The following is a 27,132-nucleotide window of genomic DNA, read 5'->3' as shown; positions in this document are numbered from 1 at the left end:
TTTCATTAAATTTTTTGATTCCAAAACAATTTATGAGAGAGGAAGGGAGGCATTTACAAAAAATATTTTACTCATTCACATCAGTCCTGGCCCCAGAAGAATCCATGAGTGCTATGCCTGCTGCTGCAAGTGGAATTTCATCCCAGAAGGAAACCAGGAAGACTACTAGTACCAGTGTGTACTCAGAAAGATTTTTCGGCACAGCCAGGAACCTTGTCAGTGATCAGCGTAGGAGGCTACTTCCTCAAAGTGTGAAAAAGATGATGTCCATCAAAATGAACTACAAATTCTATGCCAATGACATCCAAAAATTACAGAGGCACCTGTAATGAAGGATTCCAGCGGGAATGAATTAATATTGTGTGCAGATGATGTACACACTGATGAGGGTGAGGAATTGGATGATGATGGCGACAACATATTGCCTCTGTAAAGCCAGTTTGTGCACATAGAGATCATTGCCAGCAATGTCAGCTGCCAATTGGTAGCTTGTTTTGTGGGGGCCCAAACAAACCAATGGCTTAATGATTGATATTGTTGATGAAGGTGTTGGTGGTGAAGATGGCAGGTGCTTGGATCTATCAGAGAGAAGGGAGCTAGCTGACGCTGGACTGCTTGTTGGTACTTTTTTAGCCATAGTTTCTGAATTTTGAAAAAATTTTGGATGGATGCGCTGCAGATGATGTAACAAGGAGGAGATTCCTAGATGGTTAAAGTTCATACCTCTACTTTACAAAGGGTACAGATGGTCTGACAATTTTCCGGATTTGGGTAGAAATAATTCCACACATAAGAAGTGGATTTTTTTGTCTTGTGCCCAGGCATGACAATGAGCTTTACCTTATCATGGGCAACAACTGTTTCTTTCACTGGTGCCTGATGTAAACTAGGTGCATAAGTCAAACAGCACATAGGGCCTGATTCAGCAAGGAATGCAGTTGTTAATACGCACACAATCGGTCGATTGTTGTGTACTGCGGATGTGTATGAATCGCAGTGCGCATGCACGAACCAGCTATTGCTATTTGGACTGTGATCACAGTGATCAGAGTGATTGACAGAAAGTGCCGTTTGTGGGTGGTGATGGGGGGGTGGTCGGGCTAATGCAGGCGTGCCTGTGTGTTTCAATGCCGTTGCTGGGGAGTGCATAAATTATCAACTGAGATGCCTTACGCAGCCTGAGGCCTGATAGCGTGCATGGAAGTTAGCAATTTCTGAATAACGTCAGAGCGTGTGCTAGAGTGTGTGAGGCTGTGATGGTACTCAATTGTACCGATGGTTTTGCAGTCTTGTTAAACATTACGGATGTGTGTTAGGTTAAGTGGCCGTCCTTATGTAGTGCAGTGGCAGCATTGAGATCGCAATGGATTAGCAAACTATCCAGTTGAACTGCATACGGAATCACTATGGCATTCGCAGTTGTGTTCCATAGCGAATCAGGCCCATAGTTGCAATTGTGGCTTTTTTATTAAACACAAATTATGGCCAACTCTGCATTATGCCCTGTATGTCATAGAACAGGCTTGCATGAGACACAACTGACAGGTGCATAATAAATGTGTAGTTAGCTTTGCCAGATGCTTATCCTGTGACTGATTCCAAGGGTTTTTTTTTTTACTAAGGCGAGCTCAGGGGGGACAGAAACCTCCAGTGGAGCAGAACGGGTCCTTTTGCTCATATGCATGCCCGATATTTAAAAGGGCAGTGCTAGTAAAAGCACTGCCCTTTTAAATATTGGGCATGCACACTTAGTAAATAAACCCCCAAGACAGAGCTACTTTCAGATGCAACAACTGTTGTGAAGTAGAAGGAGGCAAATCCTCCCCAAAGTTGGATTCTGCCACAACCTGTTGCCCTAAATGAGCACTTGGAGCCTCGACTGGTACCCCACCAACCACCATGTAACAATGGTATGACTAGTCTACGTCACAAGCTATTTCCTCGTCACATCTGTTGAGGACACCTCTCTGGATTCCAAAGTCCCTTTTCTATCTAAACTCCCTATCTTAGCTGCTCAGTTTTCAAAACTGGTGAATAAATCCTTTTTAATACTTTTTTTATTTTAAGTTTTTTTTGTTTAGTGTTCATTCCATTTCCTGTTCTCTTCTCCTCTCTCTTTTTTGCTGCCTTTCCCTATGTCTTCTTTTAACTCTCTTTCTTCAACTTTTTATTTTTTGAAAGTACACACGTAATGCACATACACAATATGAAAAACAATGTGTACGAGGTCAGGATTTTGTTTAAAAAAAAGACGGAATTGCATATAACATAGGTCAGGTCATCATGTAGACAAGGTTATTGAGGGTAGGGTATTGCGGGGGGGGAGAGGGGATGGTGTTACAGGGATCACAGAATGGAATCAGAACAGAGGCTGCTCCATCAAATTAAGACTAAAGGGGTGGCAAAAGCAAAGCGGTTATAGTTTGGGTATGTGGAGGTGGGTGTAGAGGGAGGGCAGAGTCAGGACTCCTGGAAGAGCCCGGACACCTACACCAGGTAAAGAGGTCTTGACAATCATGAAGGTAGTAGGTCATCTTCTCCTTGCATGTGACATGCCATATGCTATATATTTGGCTGCTGCAGGCCATTGGTGACTAATTTTGTTCAGTGTCTTGAAAGGACTTGGAGGGTTTGGAGAAAATCCATGGGTCCTTTGGCTTGGAACTTTCAACACAAAGCCAAGGAGCATGTAACTTTTGTCATAAAATGGGTGACTTTATGACAGGTCCACCTAATATGATACAAAGTTCCCATGTGGCTGCATTTTGTTTAGTTTATCTGGGGTATAATACCATCACAGTACATTTTGTAAGCTGTTTCCTTGATGAGTATGGAAATATAAAAGCCTGGCACTCTTTCCTTGACCTCCTGCCCGCTATCCTCCTTTTCATTTTCCCTCATCTCTATCATTTTTATCTCTCTCCTTTTCTTATTTTTTCTTACTCTCCTTTTCATTCTCTCTCTCTTCTTAAATCCCTGCTTTCCTACAGCAGCAGTTGGTATGATTGAGCCTTTTATAGTGTGTTCTGCATTTCACATTTTGTCAAGCAAAACGTGATACATCCTGACTCCTAACAGCATCAATAAGGAACATGTCTGGGCAGAACAAAAAGACATGTAAATTCCAAGCTGAATAAAAATTGCAGAGGGATTAATACACAGAACAATTTAACTCAAAGAAATGGCAACAATTCTGTACCCAAATGAAAATAAGGATAATATTCATGAACAGCATGAAAATGTTGCTAATCTTGACCATCTATGTACTAGGTCATTAATATGGTCTACTAGTGATCCTGATGATTATCCAGTAACAATTTTGGTCCAGTCTCAAAATGTTCCATTTATAACATTCCCTTGCTTTCTATTCTGCATGTTATCTATAAAAGTATACTATTTTTTCTTCTAGTCCTAATAAGTCCCTACTATGTACCATCCACTTAGGTGAAACTGTAACTGTCAAATGCTTTAAAAAAAATGCATTACATCCACTGAACTATCAACACCTTGTTAGCAATTTACACACTGATCCAGAGGTTCCCAAGCACGGTCCTCAAGGCTTCCCAACAGCTCAGGTTTTAGAGATATCCATGGTTGAGCACAGGTGGTTAAATCAAATTAACTGAGGTACTAATTGAGTCACCTGTAGTCAAGCATGGATATCCTTAAAACCTGGACTGTTAGGACTGCGTTATGGAACCTCTGCACTATTAATTTGGCACAACTAGTCTTTCATTAACAAACCCATGCTGGCTTTGTTATAATTTACATACTTCTATATAGCGTTCCTGAATTTATACCCATTTATACCCTTTTTAATATTATATTGGTGCTGCATTTACTGTACACCGGTCATGTAATATGGGCACAGTTACAAAAGACACCTTAAAGTACACGTATGTAGTGTATCAATTTGTTGGGAACAAGTGAAATAACTAAGGCACTGCCAAAGTAATATTAAGGAGGCATGCCTTCTTTTCATAAGGTTCAGCGTCATAGACATAGACAAGTATCCTCTTTTGCTACATCTTAAAACTGTCATCCTCTTTTCTTTTTTCCCATCATCCAGTATTCTTAAGGTGCCTATCCACTAGACGATTAAAATGAGCGATTACAATGTCGTAATCGTGCAGTCTTTTGCCTGTCTTCTAGTGGTTAGGCACCTTTAGTCTATTATTCAGTGGCACAAATTATTACTTTACATTTTTTTCTACTTATGTACTTATACAGTATGGGAAATCGATGTCTTCCACAACCAGTTTGCAGTTTATGGGGTCTATTTACTAAGCAGTGTTAGGAGACAGAGTGAAAAGTGATAAGAAAATTATAAGGTGCCAGCCAATCAGCTCCCAACTGTCATTTTTCAAACACGACCTGTGAGATGACAGTTGGGAGCTGATTGGCTGGCTTAGTAAATAGACCCCTATGTCTTTGATAACCTGATTTGCATATTACAGCTTTAGATAGCATGACAGAAGGTTGCATAAACATGATCCCTTGGTTAGACCGTGATTGAATAATGCAATAAAGAGTTTGGTAAAGATTGCCCTTTGTGTGATGTTTGATGTGAGGGGAATCCAAATCATATATATATATAGTAGAAAACAGACAAGCCAGCACTCCCTATATATATATTGTTACTTGCCCGGGTACTCTCCAGGGTCCATGTTCAAAGCCCAAATACAAATCCAGCAAATGATGGCGGCACTCTCAGGTCTTGTACCAGGAATTAACAGGGAGACGTCTCTAGATGATTTCAACATTTCGGCAAGAACAAACAAAATACAAAAAGCGCATACCTTATATACCGCAGCCCCACACGTGCACCACAACGTTCTTTTTGGCACCTGACGATGACGTCATGCGTGCGCTCTGCAGGTCGAGCCGGTGACCATAGCAACGTGGCCAAAAAACATGCGTCTCAGTCCCGGCGCCCACCGCAACACCACCGGTCACCGCTCTTCAGAACCGCCCACCATAACCATGACTACCAACACACAAAACATAGACTATGCTGCTACACAGCAGCCCAATCACAGATATACAAAAAGGCAACAATTCCCTCAAAACCGCAGGATACTGCAATATTCGAATATAAAGTTATACTATAAGTAGTCACTATATAACAAGGAGATTTTTAACTATTAAGCTAAAAGATATGCCAGGTGGCACGCTGAATAGAAAATCTCAATACATATTATCAAAGGCACACAAAGCATTATTAAAAAAATATATAACTTACTGTACGACTATTATGTTACCTCATAGCAGCTATAGTATCCATATACATTTAGAACACAAATAGTATGCTAATTCTTTGCGATCGCAATGCCATACGCAGCACTACATAAGGACGCCCACCTTATCTTACACATCCATAATGTTTAGCAAGACTGCGAAATCATCAAAACAATCTAGTACCATCGCAGCCTCACGCACACTTGCACAAGCTCTGAGTAAGGACTCAGAATTTGCTAACTTACACACACGCTATCAGGCCTCAGGCTGCGTAGGCCATTGCAGTGGATAATTTATGCACGCCCATACAATGGTGTTGAAATGCACTGGCACGCCTGCGTTTGCCCGACCACCCCCAAACAGCACTTCCTGTCAATCACTCTGCAATGGGTCTGCGTAGTCATTGCGATCACAGTCCTGATCGCAGTGGCCTGTTCGCGCACGCGCACTGCGATGCATACGCAGTACGCAACAATAGGCCAATTGCGTTCGTAATCGCAGTTGCATACGGTAGTGAATTAGGCCCATAGTTCACTACAGGAAACAAGCAAGAGACAGCGATTCATTAAGTCCATAGGGTGATATTGTGTTCATAGAATGTATCCAAGCAGCTTCACACTGCAACACTTTACGATCACGATCTCCACCTCTTTTCAGAACTGGAACGTGATCAATCATTTTGTATAACAAAGTGGCCAGTGAATGTTTCATCCCTCTGAAATGTTTGGCGACCGGTCCACTTCTTTGCCATTCAAAGCCATACGAATGGCAGACCGCTGCGGCAACATCCTCTCACGAAACATACAACTTGTCTTACCGATGTACATCATGCTGCAGAGACACTTGATACGGTATGCAGTCGGGAAGCTGGCGGACCTAATCCCGACCGCCGGCTTCCCGACTACCTAATACTGGCAAGGGTCTAAAGATAGGCATTGAAATCCCGACACCTGTCATTAGACATACGCCGGGAGACCGATGCCCGGGATCCCGATCGAAGGGACGCTGGGCGCCGAGCGCGGATAGCCGCGGGGGGTGGAGGGTTAGGTTTAGGGTTCCCGGGGGGGGACTTAAGGATAGGCACCACCCTGGGAGGTTAAGTTTAGGCTAGGGGAAGGGGGCGTTAGCGTTAGGCACCCCCGGGGGGAGGTTAGGGTTAAGCAGCGGGGAAGGGGGGGTTAGGTTTAGGCACATAGAGGGGGGATTAGGGTTAAGCACTGGGGGGGTAGGTTATTGTTAGGCACCCCTAAGGGAGGGTTAGGGGGTATGATAGGTTAGTGTATACTTACCGTAGGACGATCTGGATTTTCACTGCTGCCGGGATGCTGCTGTAGTGATTCGGGTAAATCATACCAATTCCCTTGATACAATACACAACGTATTTACAGTTACACAAGACCACATGCTTTATAGGCAAAAAAATGGGCGTGGTCACTTAAAAATGGGGCGTGTCAACATGACACACCCCTTTATTTTCACACTGAACATTCCTATCCATATGCACCTTAACCCCAGTAGTACCCCTTATACAGTACCCCCAGTATGCATTTGTGGTCCCTCTTATGCAGGCCCATAGTAGTGCTCCTTATACAGTATCCCCAGTAGTGGTCCCCCTTATACAGCCCCCAATTAGTTCCCCTTACTCAGTACCCGCAGTAGTGGCCCCCCCAAATGCAGTGCCCCATGTAGTGTTCCCCCTTATGCAGTGCCCCCAGTAGCAGTCCCCACAATGCAGTGCGCCCAGTAGCAGTATCCCCTTATGCAGTGCCCTTTATATGGTGCCCCCAGTAGTAGTCCCCACCCCCATGCAGTGCCCTTTATATAGTGCCCCCAGCAGTAGTCCCCCCGTGCAGTTTTCCCAGTAGTGGTCCCCCCTATCCAGTGCCCCCTGTAGTGGCCCTTCCTATTATTGTCCCCAGTAGTGGTCCCCCCAGTGCAGTGCCTCTAGTAGTAGGCCCCTTTTATAATGCCCCTAGTGGTAGTTCCCCCCCCAAGTAGTAGTCCCCAGTAGATGTTCCCCCTCCCGATTAAGTGCCCCCAGTAGTAGCCCCCCAGTAGAGGTCCTCCCAATAATGGTCCCCCCAGTACCTGAATCCAGTCCTCCCGGGCTGGCGCGCTCAGCATTATGGGACAGACGTCATGATGTCATGACATCTGTCCCATTAACCACTGCAGGAGCCGGACGGAAGCCCGGCTCGTGCAGTGGGTGCTGCAGCAGTCAATGAGAGTCTATCTGACTCTCATTGGCTGCTGTTTAACACACGCATCGCCGCCAGCGCTGGCGGCGATGCGTGTGTTATGCACAGCCTGAGCCTGAACCTAGCGCTATTGGGCAAGCGCTCAGTGGGAGGGAACGGGCTCAGCTGTGCAGCACAGGACCGGCGCTGGAAGCCTAGCGCCGGTCCTGTGTAAATGTGTAGCACTGACCGCACTCATTACGGTTGGCGATACACTGGCTAACTATGGCTGGCAGGCCGGTACCGTGGCCGGCGGAACCCCCCCGCGCCGCCGGTCCCACGGCACGCACCCCGCTCGCCCTGCCCTAGTTACGCCACTGCCATAGACCAACCAATCACGCAAATTTCTACCTCTCTTGTAGCACATCATGTTTAAGAGAGGGATCTGTGGCCCTGATTCAGAGCCGGACGCTCTGACAGAGCGCTCGCTCTGAATCAGGGCCGTCCCTGCTCCTTTTTGGAGCGGCCTTCTGGCCACTCGCATAGCTGTGGGTGACCACCCACAGCTATAGCGAGCGGCCAAAATGATTGTCACGATGGTCAAGACCATCGCGACCATCGGGCTTGCGACGAGACCCTTACGGTAGGGTCTCGCTGCCGCAAGCCCTGGAGTGCTTTTTTGCTCTATCAGAGCCAAAAGCACTCCCACTGACATCACTAGTGATGTCAGTGGGGCCGGCCCCAGACGGTAGGCGTTCCCATGGGAACTCCTCCGTCTGTGCAGCCACGCCCCTGGCACGCCCACCAAAGGGGGCGTGCTGTCAATCACCATCGACAGCACGCCCCCTTTGGTGCTAGTCCCATAACAACGGCTTGGCCATCGTTATTCGGGTCTCGCGCATGCGCACGACGGAGCCGCCTCCGTCGTGCACATGCGCACTTGGGCAACATCGACCCGCTCACGAGCGGGTCTGAATCAGGCCCTGTGTTCACAATTGGCCATAATTTTTTACCCGATTTTTTAAAAAAGTTGCTGGAGGTATTAAATTCACTAATAAAGAACATCCTGTTCTGAATGGTCTTCTTATCGGTCAACGAGGTCTTCAAAATGTCACTACGTGTCTGATCCAAGACTTTCTTTTTAGTCAATTCCAGATCCTTCAATTTATAACCCCGCAAAAATGTTTGTATTTTGCTTGTTCTTGACAAAGGACAAACTGAAACGTTGAAATCATCTAGAGACATCTCTATGTTAATTCCTGGTATAAGACCTGAGTGTGCCGCCTTCATTTGTATATATATTTAAGTATATATTGTGATAGAAGCACTGGAAAAGTGTTGGATGGCATATATGTGTGTGTCCCAGTTTCTTGGCATATGTATTTTGAAACCCCCAGGAAATGTCTGTGCTTGTGTTTGTTGGAGTTTTGGGCTTTAAGTAAAAGCTGGTTAAAGGGTCCTGTGGATGTGGATGGGACAAGATAAGGGAGGGCTCCATCGACCAGGCCATTTCAGTCGTTTGGGTCTTACAGCCTGAGAGCAGGCTGATTAGTGACTGCACCTGGAAGAGGCTCATAGAAGCTGTGTCAGGGTATGGCTCAGGGTTTCACAACTGGGGAGAACAAGCAGGCAGGCTTGTTCAGAGACACTGTGATATACCTATTCTTTGGTTAGCTTTCACGAAAACCTGGACTGGTGTGCTGTTTCCTAGCTGCTGTGTGTTTGGAGGTGTCCATCTACCCCAGGAGAGGGACCTCCTAACCCGATCATATCGCTATATATATATATATATATATATATATATATGCAGTATATATATACACATTAGAATTTTTTTTCCCACAATGCAGTTCCATTCACTCTGTACACATATAAATGTGACATACTGTATAGTATATTTCTATTGTAAACACAGGCTATCAATTTCCCTAAAGAGGTAAACTCAGTAACTGTGTCAAAAAATTGTGGCCAATTTTAAATATAATATAAAGTTATGTATGTTCTTAAACAAACAAACAAATAAATAAGTATATATGCAGCTGCCGCTTCAAGTGTACGACCAGGCGGTAGACCGCCCGTAAACACAGCACGATGCCCCAATATATCTGCAGATATATTGGGCATCGGCTGTGCAGCATAGCTGACGAGATATGTCTGTGAACGAGGTCGTTCACAGACATATCGCTGGTACTCACTGGCCGATGGGCACCCGATATATTGGCCGATCAGTTGATCGGCCAATATATCTGCCAGTGTGTACCCAGCCTTAGGAATACTGCCAGATTGCATGTTTTCAAGCTGAAAGTAACCCTTTAATTTCTAAAACAGATCGGATTATATGAAGGCATTCCTGGTATTGCCATGCTTTTAATGTGAATAAAGATTTCTTCCCAGGTCTTCCTATGTGCAGATCATCCATACTCTCCTGTCTGTGCCTATATACCTTCTTGGCTGCTTGTACGCTATATTTGCTCAGGCCAACTTACATTTCAATCTGTTACTCACTCACCAATCAAGAAATGGACATAGGTGTAAACGGAGATTGGATATTCAGTGGGTGAAATCTAATCCACATAATCACATAAATGACTCTGACCTGTAAATCTTGTATCTAGTTGAGTAGCCCTGCCGATGCCTCTCCACAAAGGACAGGTAACTCCGAGAATGGTGAAATGGACCTCGATCAGAGATGAGCCAGTCAAACTCTTTGGAGACATGTTCCTGGGATTGGAATGATTCCTGCACGGTGATCTGCTCCCAAATAAACAGGAAGGAGAGCAACTTGACTAGACGCCAGCTCATGCTTCTCCCTCTGCTTCTCCCCTCTCATTCTTGCTCCATTTTCGGGAGTCCTGTTTGAAAAAGGGAGACAAATACAAGAATTGTTATAAGAACAAAACATATGTATAATAAGGGGTTAGCTATTTATAAGAATATAACTAAATAGAGTACAAAGTGTCACACTTCTGAGACCAATTGTATAAACAGAAACAGGAATAATTTTGATGAAAGTATTGCTATCAAAATCCAGATAAAAATGAAAAAAAAAAGTATTGTAGTTGCACCCAAACCATTGCTACCCACACAATTTGGAATTTTCTAATGGCATCATTAATAAATGTGACCAAATACACAATTCAGAATATCACTGATGACGTCACATAGAATATTCTAAACAGCAGTTTAATAATTTATTCTACACAGCATCCACTATAATAACAGCAATTAATAAAATGATCCATGGACTGTCATCACTCTTGAGCAGGGCCCTCCATCCTGTTGTTCTTTCCCTGGTCTATCACCCACTCACAGTCAGCGACACTGATCCTTACTGTACACCCCTCTGGTGCAATGGATTGTTTAGTGTTACTGTTTTTAACTGTCATTCATTCAGTTGTCTAAATCTTTCATTGTTTTATTTTTCCCCTTGTACTATTTGTTTGCACCTGTTTACATTGAATTGTATGTGTATCTTTGCAATTTATCTCTACAGAAATTTGATGGCACCATATAAATAAAATATAATAATTATAATGAACACCGTATACTGCCACCTTCTACAAATGCCTTACTATCGGCCCCATTTAACAACAATCCTTTATACCAGAAGCATATTACGTTTAGTGTTGCAGTGATACAAAAGAATGTGTCACTGGTATTCATCATTACTTACCCCTCCGGCAAGGTCCAGCAACGTCCTCCTCATCAACAACTTCCACCACTCACCTGCTGGCAGGCTATCGCTGCCAGCGATGGGCTACGCTGTAAAGCGCATGGGCGATGGTCAGTCTGATTAACTTGGTGTGGGCTCAGCAGTGCCTGGAAGGCTACGCTGAAGCCAGAAGGACTGCTGCCGGGTCCCCATTGCCATTGGCAATGGGGACAGCATTGCTCTCACCATCTAAAGATTACTGCTGTTTGTTAAATACAGAAAGGATGACATAACACATTTAGCAAATGCTAAAGGTGTTATGCATTTTTGTTAAATGGGGCCCTATGTACTAATAATGTCATAATATCTTTTATATAACTGTTAATAATAGGGAAGATTTCTAAGCACTAACGTTTGTTGAAATATGGGTCGGGATGCCGCAAAGGTAGAAATGCGCTCAAACCACGAAAATGCTGGTTTGACCACATTTCTCATATGCACCAAGGCCAGGAATGCGATGTACTCCGGGGCTTGGTTGCGGTGGGTAACACCATCTTCCTGATGGCATTACCCTATAGAAGCCTATCGGGTGAGTGCTGTGAGAGGGATCCAATCAAATCCCTCCCAGCACCCCATGCGGCGCGCGTGTCCTTCTGCGCAAGCACAGAATAATGCCAGAGGGGCTTCTGGGTCATAGACACGAATGGCCGCTCTTACCGAGAGAGCTGTTCTTTGCGGTGTTCATCATGCATACCGACGTTGCAAATGCCGCCATGCATGCGAAGGGTGATGCATCCCGGATGCGATGCGTCTAGCATCTCGTCCATGGAGTGTGCTACAGCATTGTTTACATGAATGCTCCATAAGTGAAGCATTCTCCTTTACCAAGATGACAGCCATTTGGTCTTCTGCACGTGCACAATGACATCTTGTTACTGTGTTTGAGCGCCACAGTGGAACATGGATGTGTCCCACTTAGCTGCAGTGACCCTGCAAGTATCCTGCAAATATGGCTACTTGCTGCACTGTTACCCTCATAAATGAACGTCTGGTCCTCTGTAAGTTCCGCTAAAGCACCGCTCTTTTTAGGTCTACTAAGAGTATAACTTTGAGTACAGCTGTACAAAAACCTGTACTACACTTCAATCAACCAAATACCTGGTTAAATATTTGGGCTGTCTGCTGTAGCTACACAAAATAAAAACAAATAACCTCTAGGGCTTCCTGTGCAGTACGATTGTTATAAATAACACCAAGCAATATATACTAAATATACATGAATTTATTTATATCATAGTAGATATGTGAGTAAAACAGGTAATACCGGTATAAGTAAAACACTTACAGACTCACAACATAAAACATATAACATAAAACATACAATGCAGTACCTCAATGAGATCTGCTAATGAATAAAAAGGGGCAGACACACTTATGAGCATTTTACTCTGTCTCCTTATGGCTAGATGTGTATCTGGGTGAATCCAAAAAAATTATATTGATAGGATATATAATCCCGACATAGAGTCCAGAAAAAAATCAATCAATAAATAACACTGCGGGTCATATAAACAGTCTCACTTGATCCAGAATAAATCCTGATAGAGGATGGTGTGTGAAATCCAGTCAGTAAGAATAGTTTGCTGGCAAACTTGGGGTACCTCACGTTCTGCAGACATCGAACAGGTTCCCCTCCACTGTCATCTACGCGTTTCACCTAATAGGCTTCCTCAGGATCTGGTGTCTGCTGTATGTGGATTCCGCTGGTGTCTATTTTTATAACTGGTATATCACCACGAATTGTACACATATCTACAAAATTCATGCATACACTAGCCCCATCTATTTTATCTCCTGCATTCATTCTGTACTACAAGGTAGAATATCAGTATAAAGGGTGTGTGTACTCTTTGAAGGTTTTATTTAACATACAGTACAGTATAAGGGCCCTAAGGTACATTTTCAAAACAGACCTTTAATCTAGATGTTTTAACCTAATGTCATATACTAAGGACAGAAAGTTAATTATGCTTGACCATTTAAATTCCATCAGTCAAATTATGTGTCAATAATGGATCATAGAAGAATTTGATAATAAAGTAAGCCTTAGATATACTCTCTCAGATTGCTGCTAGACAATTGGCTAATAAAAAATTACCCTGACCACGTCATGAATGCAAGTTTATTTTCCCTTCACGTCAAATTTCAAGTATTGTATATTGGTTTTCTGTTTCAGGATAGCTGAGGCTTTCTTTGGATAGATAATGGAATAAATGTCCTTATTTTAAATCCAATACGTACAGTAAAGACAAACAAGCAGCATTACAGAAATGTATTTAATCTGCTCTCTGTAACTTAAACCCAAAGCAACCAAATTACCTGATACAAAAGAATGGAAGAACAGATACTATATATACAGTATGTATGTTATTTTATGGAGGCTGTGATATTATCTAATCCTCTCTACACTTTTAACTTACAAACAGCTACACATCTGTGTTTTATACTTAAATAGGCATGTTTAACACCATTCAAATTTCAGATACAAACATCTACATATCTGTGAATTATATTTAAATTGGGATATTTAACCCACTACAAAAACCAGATACCATCAGCTAAGCATATGTACATTATATTTAAATTGGTATGTTTAATCCACTCCAAACTCCTGCTACAAAGCTACTTATCTGTGCATTTTACTTAAATTGGTACGTTTAAGACATCCAGCTACAAAGAGTGCCATTTTCTGTACATTAGGTAGACTAGAAGCTTCAGTGGGAAATCCAAAGGAACAGAGTCTGAGTGAATGGTTTAATATTCTGCGGAAAGTGCTTTGTAATATGGTGGCGCTATGCCGATAAATTATAGCAATAAATAGATAAATTATGCATACGTTGGTTATGCATCTATCCTATACCAGCTTTGGCTCTGTATTATTGCTGTCTTTTTAAACACTATTTAACCTAACCTAAGACAGAAGGAATTAGTTATCTGTTTTCTTAATCTTTGCTATCTGCTTTTCTTAATAACTTCATTTAATACTTGTGAAGCCAAGATTCTACAATTGTTTTTATGGAGGTGGAATGGTCAGTTTGGGATGACTTTTGGGGGTCTATTCATTAACTGTCTAAAACCCACTGCACTAATGGTGGATATCGGATGCACATCTAATACCAGCATAGATGTTATGGCATCAGTGATCCGCTGTGCAACTGGGTGACTACTGTCATACTTGCTCCCCCTTGCAAATTACAGAATATTGGTATAACATACTGTACCTTGGATAATTATTTTTCTTCGAGGTCCATAGAGTCCACAGGATCTACCTTAGGGTATGTAGTTGGATTGCATCTAATGCACCAAACAACAAAGCTTTGGAGCTCCCAGCATGCACTGGTCCTCCTCCCCATATACCCCGCCCCCAGCCACAGGCATTCAGTTTGTAACCAAGCCTAACGACAAGAGACAGAGAGTGGAGAAGGAAGAAAGATTGCACAAGCAACACTCAACATAAGAAGAGGGCATCTGTGAAAAAAGGCTGAAGAACAAATCCCAACTGAAGCCAGATGCGTCAGGGTGGGTGCCCTGTGGACCCTATGGGCCTCGAAGAAAAATAATTATCCATGGTATTCTATACCATAATTCTGTATTTCTTCTTTGGGTTCCATAGGGTCCACAGGATCTACCTTGGGGACGTTCCCTTAAGGGTGGGGGCCCTCCTGCAGAGAGGAGAATCCACTGCCCAAAGGAAGCATCCTGGGAGGCAAACGTATCAAAAGCAAAGAATTTGATAAATGTATTAATGGAAGACCAAGTGGCTGCCTTGCAAAGCTGTTCAGCCAAGGTGCCATGTCTTACCGCCCACAATGGTCCAACAGACCAAGTAGAATGTGCTGTCATCTTGTTAGGAACAGGGAGCCCGGCCTGTGTATAGACATGAGAAATAGCTATACGAAGCCAGCGAGCCAACATCTGTTTGTTTGCAGGCCAACCTCTTGTGAAATCCATATAGCACAAAGAGAGAATCTGATTTCCTGATGGAACTGGTCCGATCTACGTAACAATGGAGCACTTGAACCACATCCAAGGAAGCTTCACCTGTAGACAGGTCTGTAGACTTGAAGGCCGGAACTACAATTTCCTCATTTATATGGAAACGGGAAACAACCTTTGGGAGGTAGCCAGCCTTAGTATGGAGGACCGCTCTATTTAGATGAAAGATCAAATATGAAGTACGACATCACAATGCTACTAAGTCAGAAAATCTATGAGCTGAAGAGATGGCAAGAAGAAAAAGTGTCTTCGCAGTCAACCTTCTCAAGTCCACCTTATACAAGAGTTCAAAGAGATGCGATTGCAGTGCCCTGAGAACCAAAGACAAATCCCACGGTGCCACCGGTGGGAGAAATGGAAGTTGCAGCCGCAAACCCCCCTGTAATAATGTTCTAACATCCGGCAGAGGAGCAATCTTGCACTGGAACCAAACTGTCAAAGCCGAAACTTGGACTCTCAAGGTAGCCAGATGAAGACCTAAGTCTAATCCAGCCTGAAGAGAACCTAGTATTCTTGCTACCCTGAAAACTTTAGGGTCATATTTTCTGTGGGAACACCAAAGAAAAAACAACCGCCAAATCCTGTGATAGATGCAAGCAGAAGCAGGCTTCCTTGCTCTTAGCATCGTCTGAATCACAGTAGCTGAGAAACCCCTGGCCTGTATGACTGATGACTCAAGAGCTATGCCGTCAAAGCCAGCTGAAGTAAATCCTGGTAAAGACAGAGACCCTGCATTAGCAAATCCTGTCTTAGAGGGTGGAAGTGGACTGTCTACAGATAGCTGTGTCAGATCAGAAAACCAAAGCCTCCTGGGCCAGGTAGGGGATATTAGTATCATCCTGCCTCCCTCTTGCTTGAAATTTCTGATGACTCTTGAGAGGAAAGAATGGACGGACAGCATACTGGATGGACAGCACACTTGATGGACAGCACAGAACACCCCTGGATTAGCAAAGCAATGATAAATAACACAGCCCCCTGGACAGAGCACAACACATCCTGCCTGTATTGGACAACAAAGCCCACCACAACACACCCCTGTATTGGACAACAGAGCCCAGCTCTGTACAACCCTGTATTGGACAACACAGCCCCCCTTGGATGAAGCACAGCCCTGGCAGCCCAGGACTCAGCAAGCAAATGGTGCCGATCACCACGGGGAAGGACTTATATACAATCCAAAACCCGCGAGAATCCGACAGCAGGATGATGACATTTTGCCTTGTTTTGGGATCTGAGTTAGGTGGGAAAACCTGAGCCAGAATCGAATCCCGGCCCGGATCACAAAGTTCGCATGGGTCCAGTTCTCAGAAAACCGAACCCGCTTATCTCTAGTTGAAAATTAAAATTTTCACCAACATTTGTAGAAATTACGTTCTGGGCCATTCATCATGAAGGTAATGCAGGATATATCACAGATATCTCCTGCTTACTTTGCACTCCTGATGTGACCCGGTGTCCCCATACACTAGTATGGGAACCTAAATTCATCAAGCTCCGAAAATACAATATTTTTGGAGCTTGACTGCGGAAGTATTTGCCATCTTCAGATAGCGTTTGCTTCCGCACACCTGCTCCTTCCCTATGGGAAGGAATCCTGAGTTGCGTAGAGGGTTTCTTTTGACTGGGGCTTTGTGTGCCTGTGTGGACTCAAGGTTACGAAGGCACACTAGCACTGCCAAGTCAGACTCGGCAGTGCTAAGTTTCACTGCTACGAAAACATAGAGGTTGTTGGAGAAAGAACATTTCGTCAACTCATTTATGGACACAAAACTCTTATTTCTGTATGGTACATTTGGTGTGGTTTACATACTAAAGTATTTCCAGGTGGACAGGGCCTTGGAAAGGATTATCCCAATGTGGTATTGGATGTAGATTTAAGGTGTTAGGTGACACTTTGGGAGCTCCCATCCAGGCTGCTGATTGTGCAGTTTTTCAAGGTTGATATATTTATATAGACCACAATTGCACCTACCCTCGGCCACTGGATGTTGTGGCTTTCCCAGACACGTATGGATATTAGTGCCTGTCTGCATCTCTTCACACTTGTGCAAACACACCAACTGTACAAACGCACCACAATCTGCCTACATTAGTAAACCCTTTCCATCCCCCTCCCAGCTCATCATGTGCAAAGTGGGCATAAGTGCCACAATCATGCAAATCTTCATATGCGAAAATGCCTGCAGATGCTTCCCTGGCCATGCACAGAGTGATGTTACGTATATTATTATGCTACACAAATTGACGCCTGCATCAGCCAAATTACATTTTATTTGCAGTAAAGATATGGATGTTCTCTCCTCTGAAGCAGTACAAATGTCACATCAGATTCACACCTCTAAAATACAGCGTGGCACCCTGCAGAAACAAATATGTTCAATCTCCAGATGATTTCTGTATAATATCCTGCAAAAAAAAATTTGATTTGTCCTACAGATCTGCACATCATTGCAAATAATCCACAAAGGCTGAACTATCTCATACACCCACTTACAGTTTTGCCCTGCAAATTTGGGTCATTCTGAAATTGGCAAAACAAATATAGTTCAGGGTCACAATCTCTTTTAAGCAGAAATTTATATAAATTTACTTGATTGGGGTCCAACAAATTTCTACAAGGCTTGGCAAATCAGACTAACCACTGATAATCAAATAATGAATAGACAATTGCCATAAACTTATAAAAGTTGTATTTAGCCAGTTTAACACTTAGGAGCACATGTATCAATATTCATTAGAATTCCCTACATACTGTTTGATATTGCCACTTATTGTGAAGCAACCACATAGCAGATCTCCAGAATGTATCAAAGTGTGTAACCCTGGGCAACTCCTTGCTGTTCCGGCGACGTCTTTACTTCCACGCTTTTGTCCTGGCATTGGGCCGCGCATGAGGCCATTACCGTAGAGGGATCCAAACTTATACGACAATGTAACCAATAGGCTAGATCGGCTAACTCCATGAAATGATGACGTTAGCTATCGGGACCCCAGATCTAAAAAACTAAGTTTTTCGGAGGTTAATACATTTGATTTAATTTGACTTCAGTACAGAATATGATTTACAAAATGGAGTAGAAATGTATAACTGTAATGATAACATCAGTGCATATTTATGTAAGATATTATATAACTGCCTAGGGGATTATTAATTAGATACATGATTTTATGTGTAGAAAATAGATTAGGCCTCAATATGCAAGATATTAATTTTGTGTTGCCTGAAATATGAGGCTTGTGTACTGTAATTACTAAGAAGAAATTAATGTATAAAAAATACTACTGTGAACTGTGGATGTACAATTTGTTTTTCTTTTCACTGTTTCGTGCTACTGTAGAAATACCAGAGAATTCTATTGTCAATAATACAGTGTTCTGTAATTTACATGATGAATCTATACTGGTTTAAATACTCCAGGCTATTATCACATTTTAATAGTCTCCTTCTTGATATCTTCTACAACTACATGATTTATGAAGTATGGCGTAAACACCTAGAGAAGGAGAGATAAGTTGAGGACCAAAATATATAAGGGACCTTTTAAAATTCCTTTTTGGGGTTCAGAGTTGGACTAGCCCACAGGGGTACAGGGGAAATCCCTGGCAGGCCCCACAGCCAGAGGGCGCCTCCCTCTCCTCTAAGGGTCATGTTCCAGACTATGCACTAAATTGTACATTGTTACTCTATTAGAAGGTCAGTTACCTGGTGAAACAGGACCACTGATAAACAATGGTCCTTGGTTTGGTTCTATAGAAATTACACCAATATTTGTCTAATGGTTAGCCAAGCAACTATGGTGTCTGGCCATACCCCCTCTGGTGGATGACCACACCCCTATTACTGCATTCCCCCGGTGGGCCCTTTATGCCCCCATTGTTGGGGTGTAACATGTCCTCTTACTGCCAGACAAACTTATCTGTGTTTTATTCATGCTGACCACCCATTCGCACAATGGTCTAATGAAAGTGAAGTCTGTGTGATGGTAACCTTGATATACACTACAGTAATTGCCCTTACGATCCAGGAAAGTTTTTTAGAAGAATAACAGTCTTTAAAAATCCAATAAAAATCCAGGTGATTCATTTGTGAGAATTGCGATCCTTGCTATTATGCAAATGCATCAGGAAGTGTATGACACCCCCGACGGAGGTCGCAGGCTGGGATCACCATCGAGACCATTGCGTCCACCGGTGGTCGATGGTCACGATAGTAAGTGGCGCTGGGCTGCCGGCCAGCTGATTAAGCCTCAGCTTACTCAGGTTGGCTGGCTTGCGAGCCCAGCAAACTGCATACGTCCACGCAGTCCCTGGGCTGGCCTCTCCCGGAAACCGCATTCAAGGATTTGCGTGCATCCTAGCAGTACCCATTCTGCACACTAGCAGAATGGGTTCTACACACGCACATATTCCCGATAATCAGAAATCTGCGTTCAGCAGTGCACGCAACTGAATCAGGTACTCAGTGAACTGCATCTGGTAGAGGGCCTGATTCAGCAAGGAATGCAATATAGCGTACGCACGCAGTTCAGTGCGATAGTATGCTAATCCAAAGCGATCGCAATACCGCCGCAGCACTACATAGGGATGCCCACATTAGTTTACACGCACATCCGTAATGGTTAGCAAGACTGCAAAACATCGGTACAACCGCGTACCAGTTAACCTTACTCAGTAATTGTTTACGACGATCGCAGTTCCCATCGCAGTGGCCAGTTCACGCACTGCGATGCAACATTCGTCCGATTGCGTGCGTAAAAGCAACTGCGTTCCTTGCTGAAATCAGGCCCAGAGTTCTTATGTGTTTTGTTACACAGGTTACAGGTAACTTCATCAGAACATTTTTTCCTGTGAGCAATTGTGGCTCACACGATCCTGAGATGGTTTTAGCTATCAAAGGAAAGAGGACGCACTGTCTATGACAAATATGCATGGGGAAGTATTGCAGGAGTCCCTGCTACCTGTGATAGCCATTACCCTTGGGAGTGGGCTTAGATAATAATATAGGCTTCTAGCCTGTGACAAATAGGCTTCTAATATGTTGCATTCTGGTGGAAATCATTCAATATTGCTATTGTGCAGGACATTGTACTGTGGTCCTGATTTAGAGTTGGGAATAGAGGACCTCATTCAGACCCGGTCGCAAGCGCTGAGCGCTCACTACCGGGTCGATGTTTAGGCCCTGCACAGCGGCTGCACTGCGCGTGCGCAAGCCCCGGAGCGAGAGAGAAATTCTCCTGCTCCGGAGCTCACTACAAAAGGGGCGGCTGTCGATGTTGATTGACAGCTCGACCCATTTTGTAGGCATGGCGGGGGGGTGGTTTCACAAACGGGAACGCCTGCCGTTTTGTGGGCGGCCGCACTGACATCAGCAGTGATGCAAGTGGGGAGCTTCCTGCTCGATCAGAGCAGGAAGCTCCCTGGGGCTTGTGGTTGCCGAGACCCAACCTTAGGGTCTTGTCGCAAGCCCCGATGGTCTTGACCATCGCGACCATCAACCTGGTCGGTTGCTAAAGCTGCGGGTGGCACTTCAAAATCCAAGCGGCCGCCCTCATTCAGAATGAGTGCTCGCATTTTGCGAGTGCCTCTGAATGAGGGCCAGAGGGCCTGATTCAGAGCTGCTAGTAAGCGGCCGCTCGTTCGCATGCGCCAACCAGTGCCTGCTAATTTGAGTGACAGGATGAGGCGTTTGTGGGTGGTAACAGGGGAAGATGCTTGAAAACGGGGAGTGGTGATCCAAACGCAGGCGTGCCAAATGGTCAAGTCGGGCGTTTTAAGGGTGTGCATAATTAACAAAGCAGCGTCATCGACCACGTCACTTGGTTGTTTCTTAGCCTGAACTGTTCGCATGATTGCGGTAGGAAAATCCTACCACAAGCACTGCGAGCAGTTCAGATGCCTTTCGATGTACTCGATTGATCAAATAAATAGCGGAGATGACGTAGGATGCGAGCGGCCAGGGGGCGTCTTTACAAAATAGCGAGCGCATGTTTCGTTTGCTCGCTCAGACATAGAGGCGTCAACAGACCGCAAAGAGCGAGCGCTCAATTTTAATAGCCGGCCCCTTTTTCTGAACGAGCGAGCGCAAATAGCGTCCAGCTCTCAATCAGGCCCAGAGTGAGATATCTCTCTCAACTGATCATCTTGGTTAAACCATGCTGCACTGCAGGTGGGACAGATTTAAAATGTACAGAGATATTTAGATTTGGGAGGGAGGTGTCCAAACTGACATCTAAATTGTAGAGTAATAATAAAGCTGTGAGGTATTTGTGGGCTACATGTAAAAGCAGCCAGTATTTAGCCTACATGCAAAAAAAAATATATGTATTTACACCCCTTGCATTGCAACATGGTTTGTCCAGGCACACAGTTAAGTGCTGTTTCTCTCTGTATTCCCAACTCTGAATCAGGCCCTGTACTTCTAAGGGGAAATAGAATAGGATGGAAGAAGCAAGTTTACTCGCTGACCTGTTCTGAGACAACTTTGATAACTCAGTAGAACTCCTTAACCCAGTGAAAACAGCATTTATCCTTTTAGAAAATATTTACTCACTTTAATAAAAGCACATTGGGCAATATAGGCCCTCATTCAGAGCCACTCGCAAACAGCAGTACGCTCGTTGCGTTCCGATGTTGAATAACCGCGCATGCGTCGGTGTAACACTGCGCATGTGCGTACGGCAGATTGCGAGTTTTTTGGGTCTCGTTCGTCAAATACCGTACAGGAAGTGACATGTCAAATGTGATTGACAGAACAGGGCGTTTTTGGGTGTTGACGGGGGTGGAGATGGAAAAACGCAGGCGTGGCGAGGCGTTTTTGGGGCGTACATACATTAGCAAATGCGAGCATAAAATGTGTTCGTACCGACTCATACGTCACTGGATGATCCTCTTTCCCTTCAAAATGCTCGCACAGCTTAGGGTCTGGATTACTCGACCACATTGGCGATGGCCTTCTCCTCCGTCCCGGGACTCCACGATGTTGTTGCGATTAATCGCGGGAGGGCTGAAAAGCAATTAGTGTTGGATTGAAAACTGGCTTGGTATGTGTTTTGAAATCAGTTTTTTGGGATAGCACAAAACCGTACGCAGGTGGAACTCAGAGCTGCTAATGTCAGGATGACACAATCAATTTGCGTACATTTGTGGGGCTTTATTTTGCCCTCAATTTGGTGGTTAGGGCCTATTGTAACAATAATGTCATCATGTTTTAATTTTCGCACCATTTTATTTTTACCTCTTGAATTTGCCTCGTTATATGATTTTTTAAACGTTCCTTAAAGAGCCCATTTCTTTTTTTTTCATTTTTCTTGTTTTTTGCCAGTTTTTGCCTTTTGGTCCAGGATCAAATGTAACCCATTTGTACAATAATTTCACAATCCAATGTCAGATTTTTTGTTTCAATTTCTTGCTCAAACAAAAAAAAAAAAAATTAAGCTAATTGATATATTGATTGGTATGATACGATTGAGGGAGGTAGGCCGAAAAAACGAGCAGGTAATCGGAATCTGACAGTCCCACTTCCGGTTTGTACTTGTGCGTGCGTTCCCTTCAAGCCATTTCGGGGATGTACGCTCGCTATTTGGCACGCTCGTTAGTCAGAGGAGGGGTCGCCTGAGTTTGGGGCGGATTTTTAGCTGCGTAAGAAAAAACGAGCGAGTGCTTGAATTTAAATATTTTTTTACGTACGGCGAACGTGCGTACGCCCACTTGCGAGTGGGTCTGAATCAGGGCCATAGTTCCTACATCAGGAAACTGTATGAATTGAGTGAGTAGAGACACTTGAAAGTGTGCACAGCCACACATGGGATCCTAATTCTGGTAACAAACTCTGATTTCAAGATCTAACTCAGCATGATAAGAATATGTGTCTGATGTCACAAGTATCAGTATCCTGTACTGCAGTCATTTACGTTGTGTGTGAATAAATAGAGGGAAGTTAATTGTTTTTTTCGTGGCTGTAGCACCTGTCTAAAGTGACGGGAGCTATTTAATTGTTTATGTCGCTGGGTGCAAGTGCCGCGGTCACCCATTATGTCAGAAATCCACCCAAAGTCGGGCAATAGGGTGCCAAAACTGCCCACCAGCAGTTTGCCTGGGTTTTAGCCGGGTTTAAATCCGGTGCATTTGGCGCAACATCTAAGATAAGCAATGGGCACCCACGGCTCTCGCGCCCAGCATCACAAAAGACAGGAACTGTCAAACTAAAGCCACGTATCACTACACGATAAATTGGACGATTTGAACAATAATGATATCGTGTAGTGGGTATGCCGTCAATGGCCAACGATGAGCACTCCCGCTGGTCATTAATGACATTGAGTATCCACAGTGAACAATATCATTTACAATATTGTTCAGTGACGGCACCCTTCCTCATCCCCGTACTTGTAGAACCTGATGTGACAGGTTGCCCTGCAAGTATGGGCGATGAGATATCGTCAACGACCAGCGAGAGCGTTCATCGTTGGTCGTTGATGGCATACCCACTACACGATATTGCGGACGATGAACGATAACGTTATCATTCAAATGGTCCAATTTATTGTGTAGGGGATACGCGGCTGTACTTGCAGGGCAACCTGCAAGTACGGGGATGAGGGAGGGTGACGTCACTGAACGATATTGTTAACAACATTGAGCTCATCACTGCAGGGTGCACACTAGACGATATCGCTCATGGAGCATATCGACTAGTGGATACGCAGCATAAGAAATATAAAGTACTGTAATCTCACATGGGAGAGGAAGGCACACTTAAGAAGGAACTAAACATATGCTAGGAGTGCCAGCCAAAATATCACCCCTCTTCACATCTGTATTCTACTGGTAATATTTTGACTAAACCACAACACACAGGGACCCTCCACCTGAAGATTCCTTAGATTAGTTATCACCTCCCTACAAACTACATTGAGCTGTGATATAAGGATTTACAATTCTTCCACCAGTACCTCTTGATTTGTGCCCAGAATCAGCAAACCATTCTTATACAACCTACTGTACCAAAATCCATTTGAACTTTCACAAGGGGAGATGCATCAAACCTTCCAAAGAGGACAGATGAATAAGTTGACCATAACAACCTATCAGTTTTTTTTATAGAATGTACAAGATAAATGATAGCTATGAGCTTGTTGTCTCTATTTGTCCTCTTTAGAAGATTTGATGCAACTCTCTCACAATCTCATAACTAAGGTTTATCTGTATTCTTTATTTTCCTGTGGTGAGGAACTTTGTAGCTTTACTAAAGCTTCTAAAAAAAGAAGGTGTTTTCCATAGCAACCAAGCAAATACTGTCTATCATTTTCTAGGATCCAATAGATAAATGATAGCTAAAATCTGATTGGTTGCTATAGTGACCACCACCAATTTAAATTTTTCTAAGCATTAGTAAATCTACCCCAAGGAATCAGTATTTGTCCAGAATCACCATGTAATACTGCCTATACTTCCTCCAAATAAAGCAGTCATTAATTATTAGTACTAGTCCTTAGAGTTGTAGCAATGCTATTTTAATTACTTTCCTGTTGTTCCAAATCTAAAAGCTGTTGCAAGGCTACACCCATGGGTGGATTGACCATAGGGCTCACCGTGAAAATCCCCATTGGGCCGACGCACCTGTGGGGCTGCCTGTTGGCTGGGTGACTTTATTTTTTATTGACATATGGCCTCGCCCCCAGCTGTGTCACACTTCTTGCATGACAGGCGGCCGAGAGGAGCTATTAACATCGCAAGAGTTTGGCACTGCAGTACTTGTTTTGCAAGACAGGCATTCTCTCCAGTCTCCACTCAGATGAAAAAGAACTGCACTATGTACTGACTCAGAGCGATCCAGCAGTCATGTACACTAACTTGCAGGACTAGGGGAGTATCTAAGGCAGGGGTCTTCAACCTCTGGCCTGCGGCCGGCCGATGGTTACTGTAGTGCAGACCACAGTAAGTGCAGTCTGAACTAGAGACAGAAACAAACACACCGCCGGCGCCGACAGCGTGTTTGTTTTGACAGCCAGCCAATGACAGACAGACTCTCATTGGCTGCTGCGCCCACTGCAGGAGCCGGGCTAGAGCTCACTCATGAGCTCCATCTTCCGGCTCCTGCAGTGGGTAATGGGAAAGACGTCATGATGTCTCTCCCATAATTCAGAGCGGGCCGGTCCAGGAGGACGGAGGAGCGGACGTGTTTGTCTGCACTGCTGGGGGGAAGGACTACTACTTTAGGTACTACTGCGGGGGACCACTATTGGGGGCACTGCATCGGGGAGGACTACTACTTGGGGCACTGCTTGGTGGGGACCACTACTGGGGGTACTGCACTGAGGACCACTACGGGGGCACTGCATCAGGGGGGACCACTACTGGGGGCACTACTGGGGGGTTCCACTACTGGGGGGAGGGCTACTACTGGGGGCACTGCATCGGGGGACCACTACTGGGGTCACTGTATAGGGGGGACTACTATTGGAGGCAAAATATAAAGGGCACTACTGGGGGCACTGCACGGGGGGGACCACTAGTGAGGGCACTGCATGGGGGGACCACTACTGGGGGCACTATATAAGGGTCACTGCATAGGGGGGACCACTACTGGGGCCAGTGAATAGGGAGGACCACTACAGGGGGCACTACATAGAGGGGGCTACTACTGGGGGCACTGAATAGGGGGGACCACTACAGGGGGAACTGTATAAGAAGCATTGCATAGGGGTGATCACTACTGGGGGCCTGCATAATGGGGACCACTACAGGGGGCACTGTATAAGGGGCACTGCATAGGGGACATCACTACTGGGGGCCTGTATAATAGGGACCACTACAAGGGGCACTGTATAAGGGGCACTGCATAGGGGGCATCACTACTGGGGGCCTGCATAATGGGGACAACTCCTGGGGGCACTGTATAAGGGGCAATACTGGGGGCCTGCATAAGGGGGACCACTATTGGGGGCACTGTATAAGGGGCAATACTGGGGGCCTGCATAAGGGGCCCCACTATTGGGGGCATTATATAAGGACCACTACTGGGGGCACTGCATAGGGGGGACTACTACTGGGGGCATTATATAAGGGGCACTACTGGATACACTGCATAGGGGGTACTACTACTACTGGGTGCACATCAGGGGGTGACTACTACTGGGCCACTGCATAATGGGGACCACTACTGGCGCCACTGCATAGGGGGGACCCTACTGGGGGATCTGTATAAGGGGCACTGCAGAGGGGGGCAGTTATGGGACATAAATAAAATTGTAGGAGAGGGCAGTTATGGGTCATAATTGTGTGAGGATTGGAACAGAGTTTAAATACCACAGTATAGCTTAGTGGCCCTCGGCTTCATTAAATTTTTTAATGTGGCCCACACTGCCTTAAAGGTTGAAGAGCCCTGATCTAAGGCTTAGATAAAGGTCAGGGCCTGGGGGAGGGGGAATCTGAGTCTCTAGCGAATGTGTGGGCTGGGAGTTTTTGTAGGGTAAAGGTGCTCTGACTTTATGTGGGGGTTGTTGATTGGGGTATGGGGTGGGTGCCTTTGTATTTATGTGGAACTGTTGCTGTATGGTGCAGGGGGCTGTGGTCTGAGGGTGCAGTGTTGAGTAGGCTTCGGCATGTGCAGGCTTTGTACAGCCAGGGGAGCACCATTCAGGTCCTGGGTAACAGGGGACATGGCCTAATGTAAATAAATATGGCCATGCCTACAAAAAAATATATATAGCGTGCTCCATAGGGGGAGGCACCATTTGCCCTTCAGCCAGTGGCAATACAGGGGGGCGCACTCAGTATGATTGTTTTTCTCCCCCCAGCACAACCAGAAGAGACTGCTGCTGCAGATCAACGGCAGCAGCCTCCCTGGTTCCACCGCAGCCCAGCACACAGCAGTGTATGATGAAATGAGGAGACAAACTCCCAGCCCTTCATGAGTGTGATGAATGGATTTGGGGGGCAGCGACCGTTATTTAAGGGAGAGATGAGTGGTTTGGTTTTGGCTCGGAACTTCCCACGAAGTTCGGA

At 44.7% G+C, this 27,132-nt stretch overlaps 1 protein-coding gene across 1 annotated transcript in view; it reads right to left on the bottom strand.

Annotated features, from left to right (window-relative positions):
- The window catches only part of BRINP1 (BMP/retinoic acid inducible neural specific 1), a 267,130-nt gene that overhangs the window by 147,014 nt on the left and 92,984 nt on the right, over positions 1-27,132 (bottom strand). Inside the window, exon 2 of the mRNA XM_088467033.1 lies at positions 10,012-10,267. Within this exon, the coding sequence (XP_088323159.1) occupies positions 10,012-10,217 (206 nt within the window). The 5' untranslated portion in view covers positions 10,218-10,267. The remainder of the gene's footprint in view (positions 1-10,011; positions 10,268-27,132) is intronic.

The sequence above is a fragment of the Taudactylus pleione genome, unplaced genomic scaffold, assembly GCF_031769625.1.
Source record: "Taudactylus pleione unplaced genomic scaffold, aTauple2 ptg000009l, whole genome shotgun sequence".
In the NCBI taxonomy this organism is placed as follows: Eukaryota; Metazoa; Chordata; class Amphibia; order Anura; family Myobatrachidae; genus Taudactylus; species Taudactylus pleione.
Note: the sequence above shows the minus strand (reverse complement) of the source record. Positions and strands in the feature narration are given on the sequence as shown.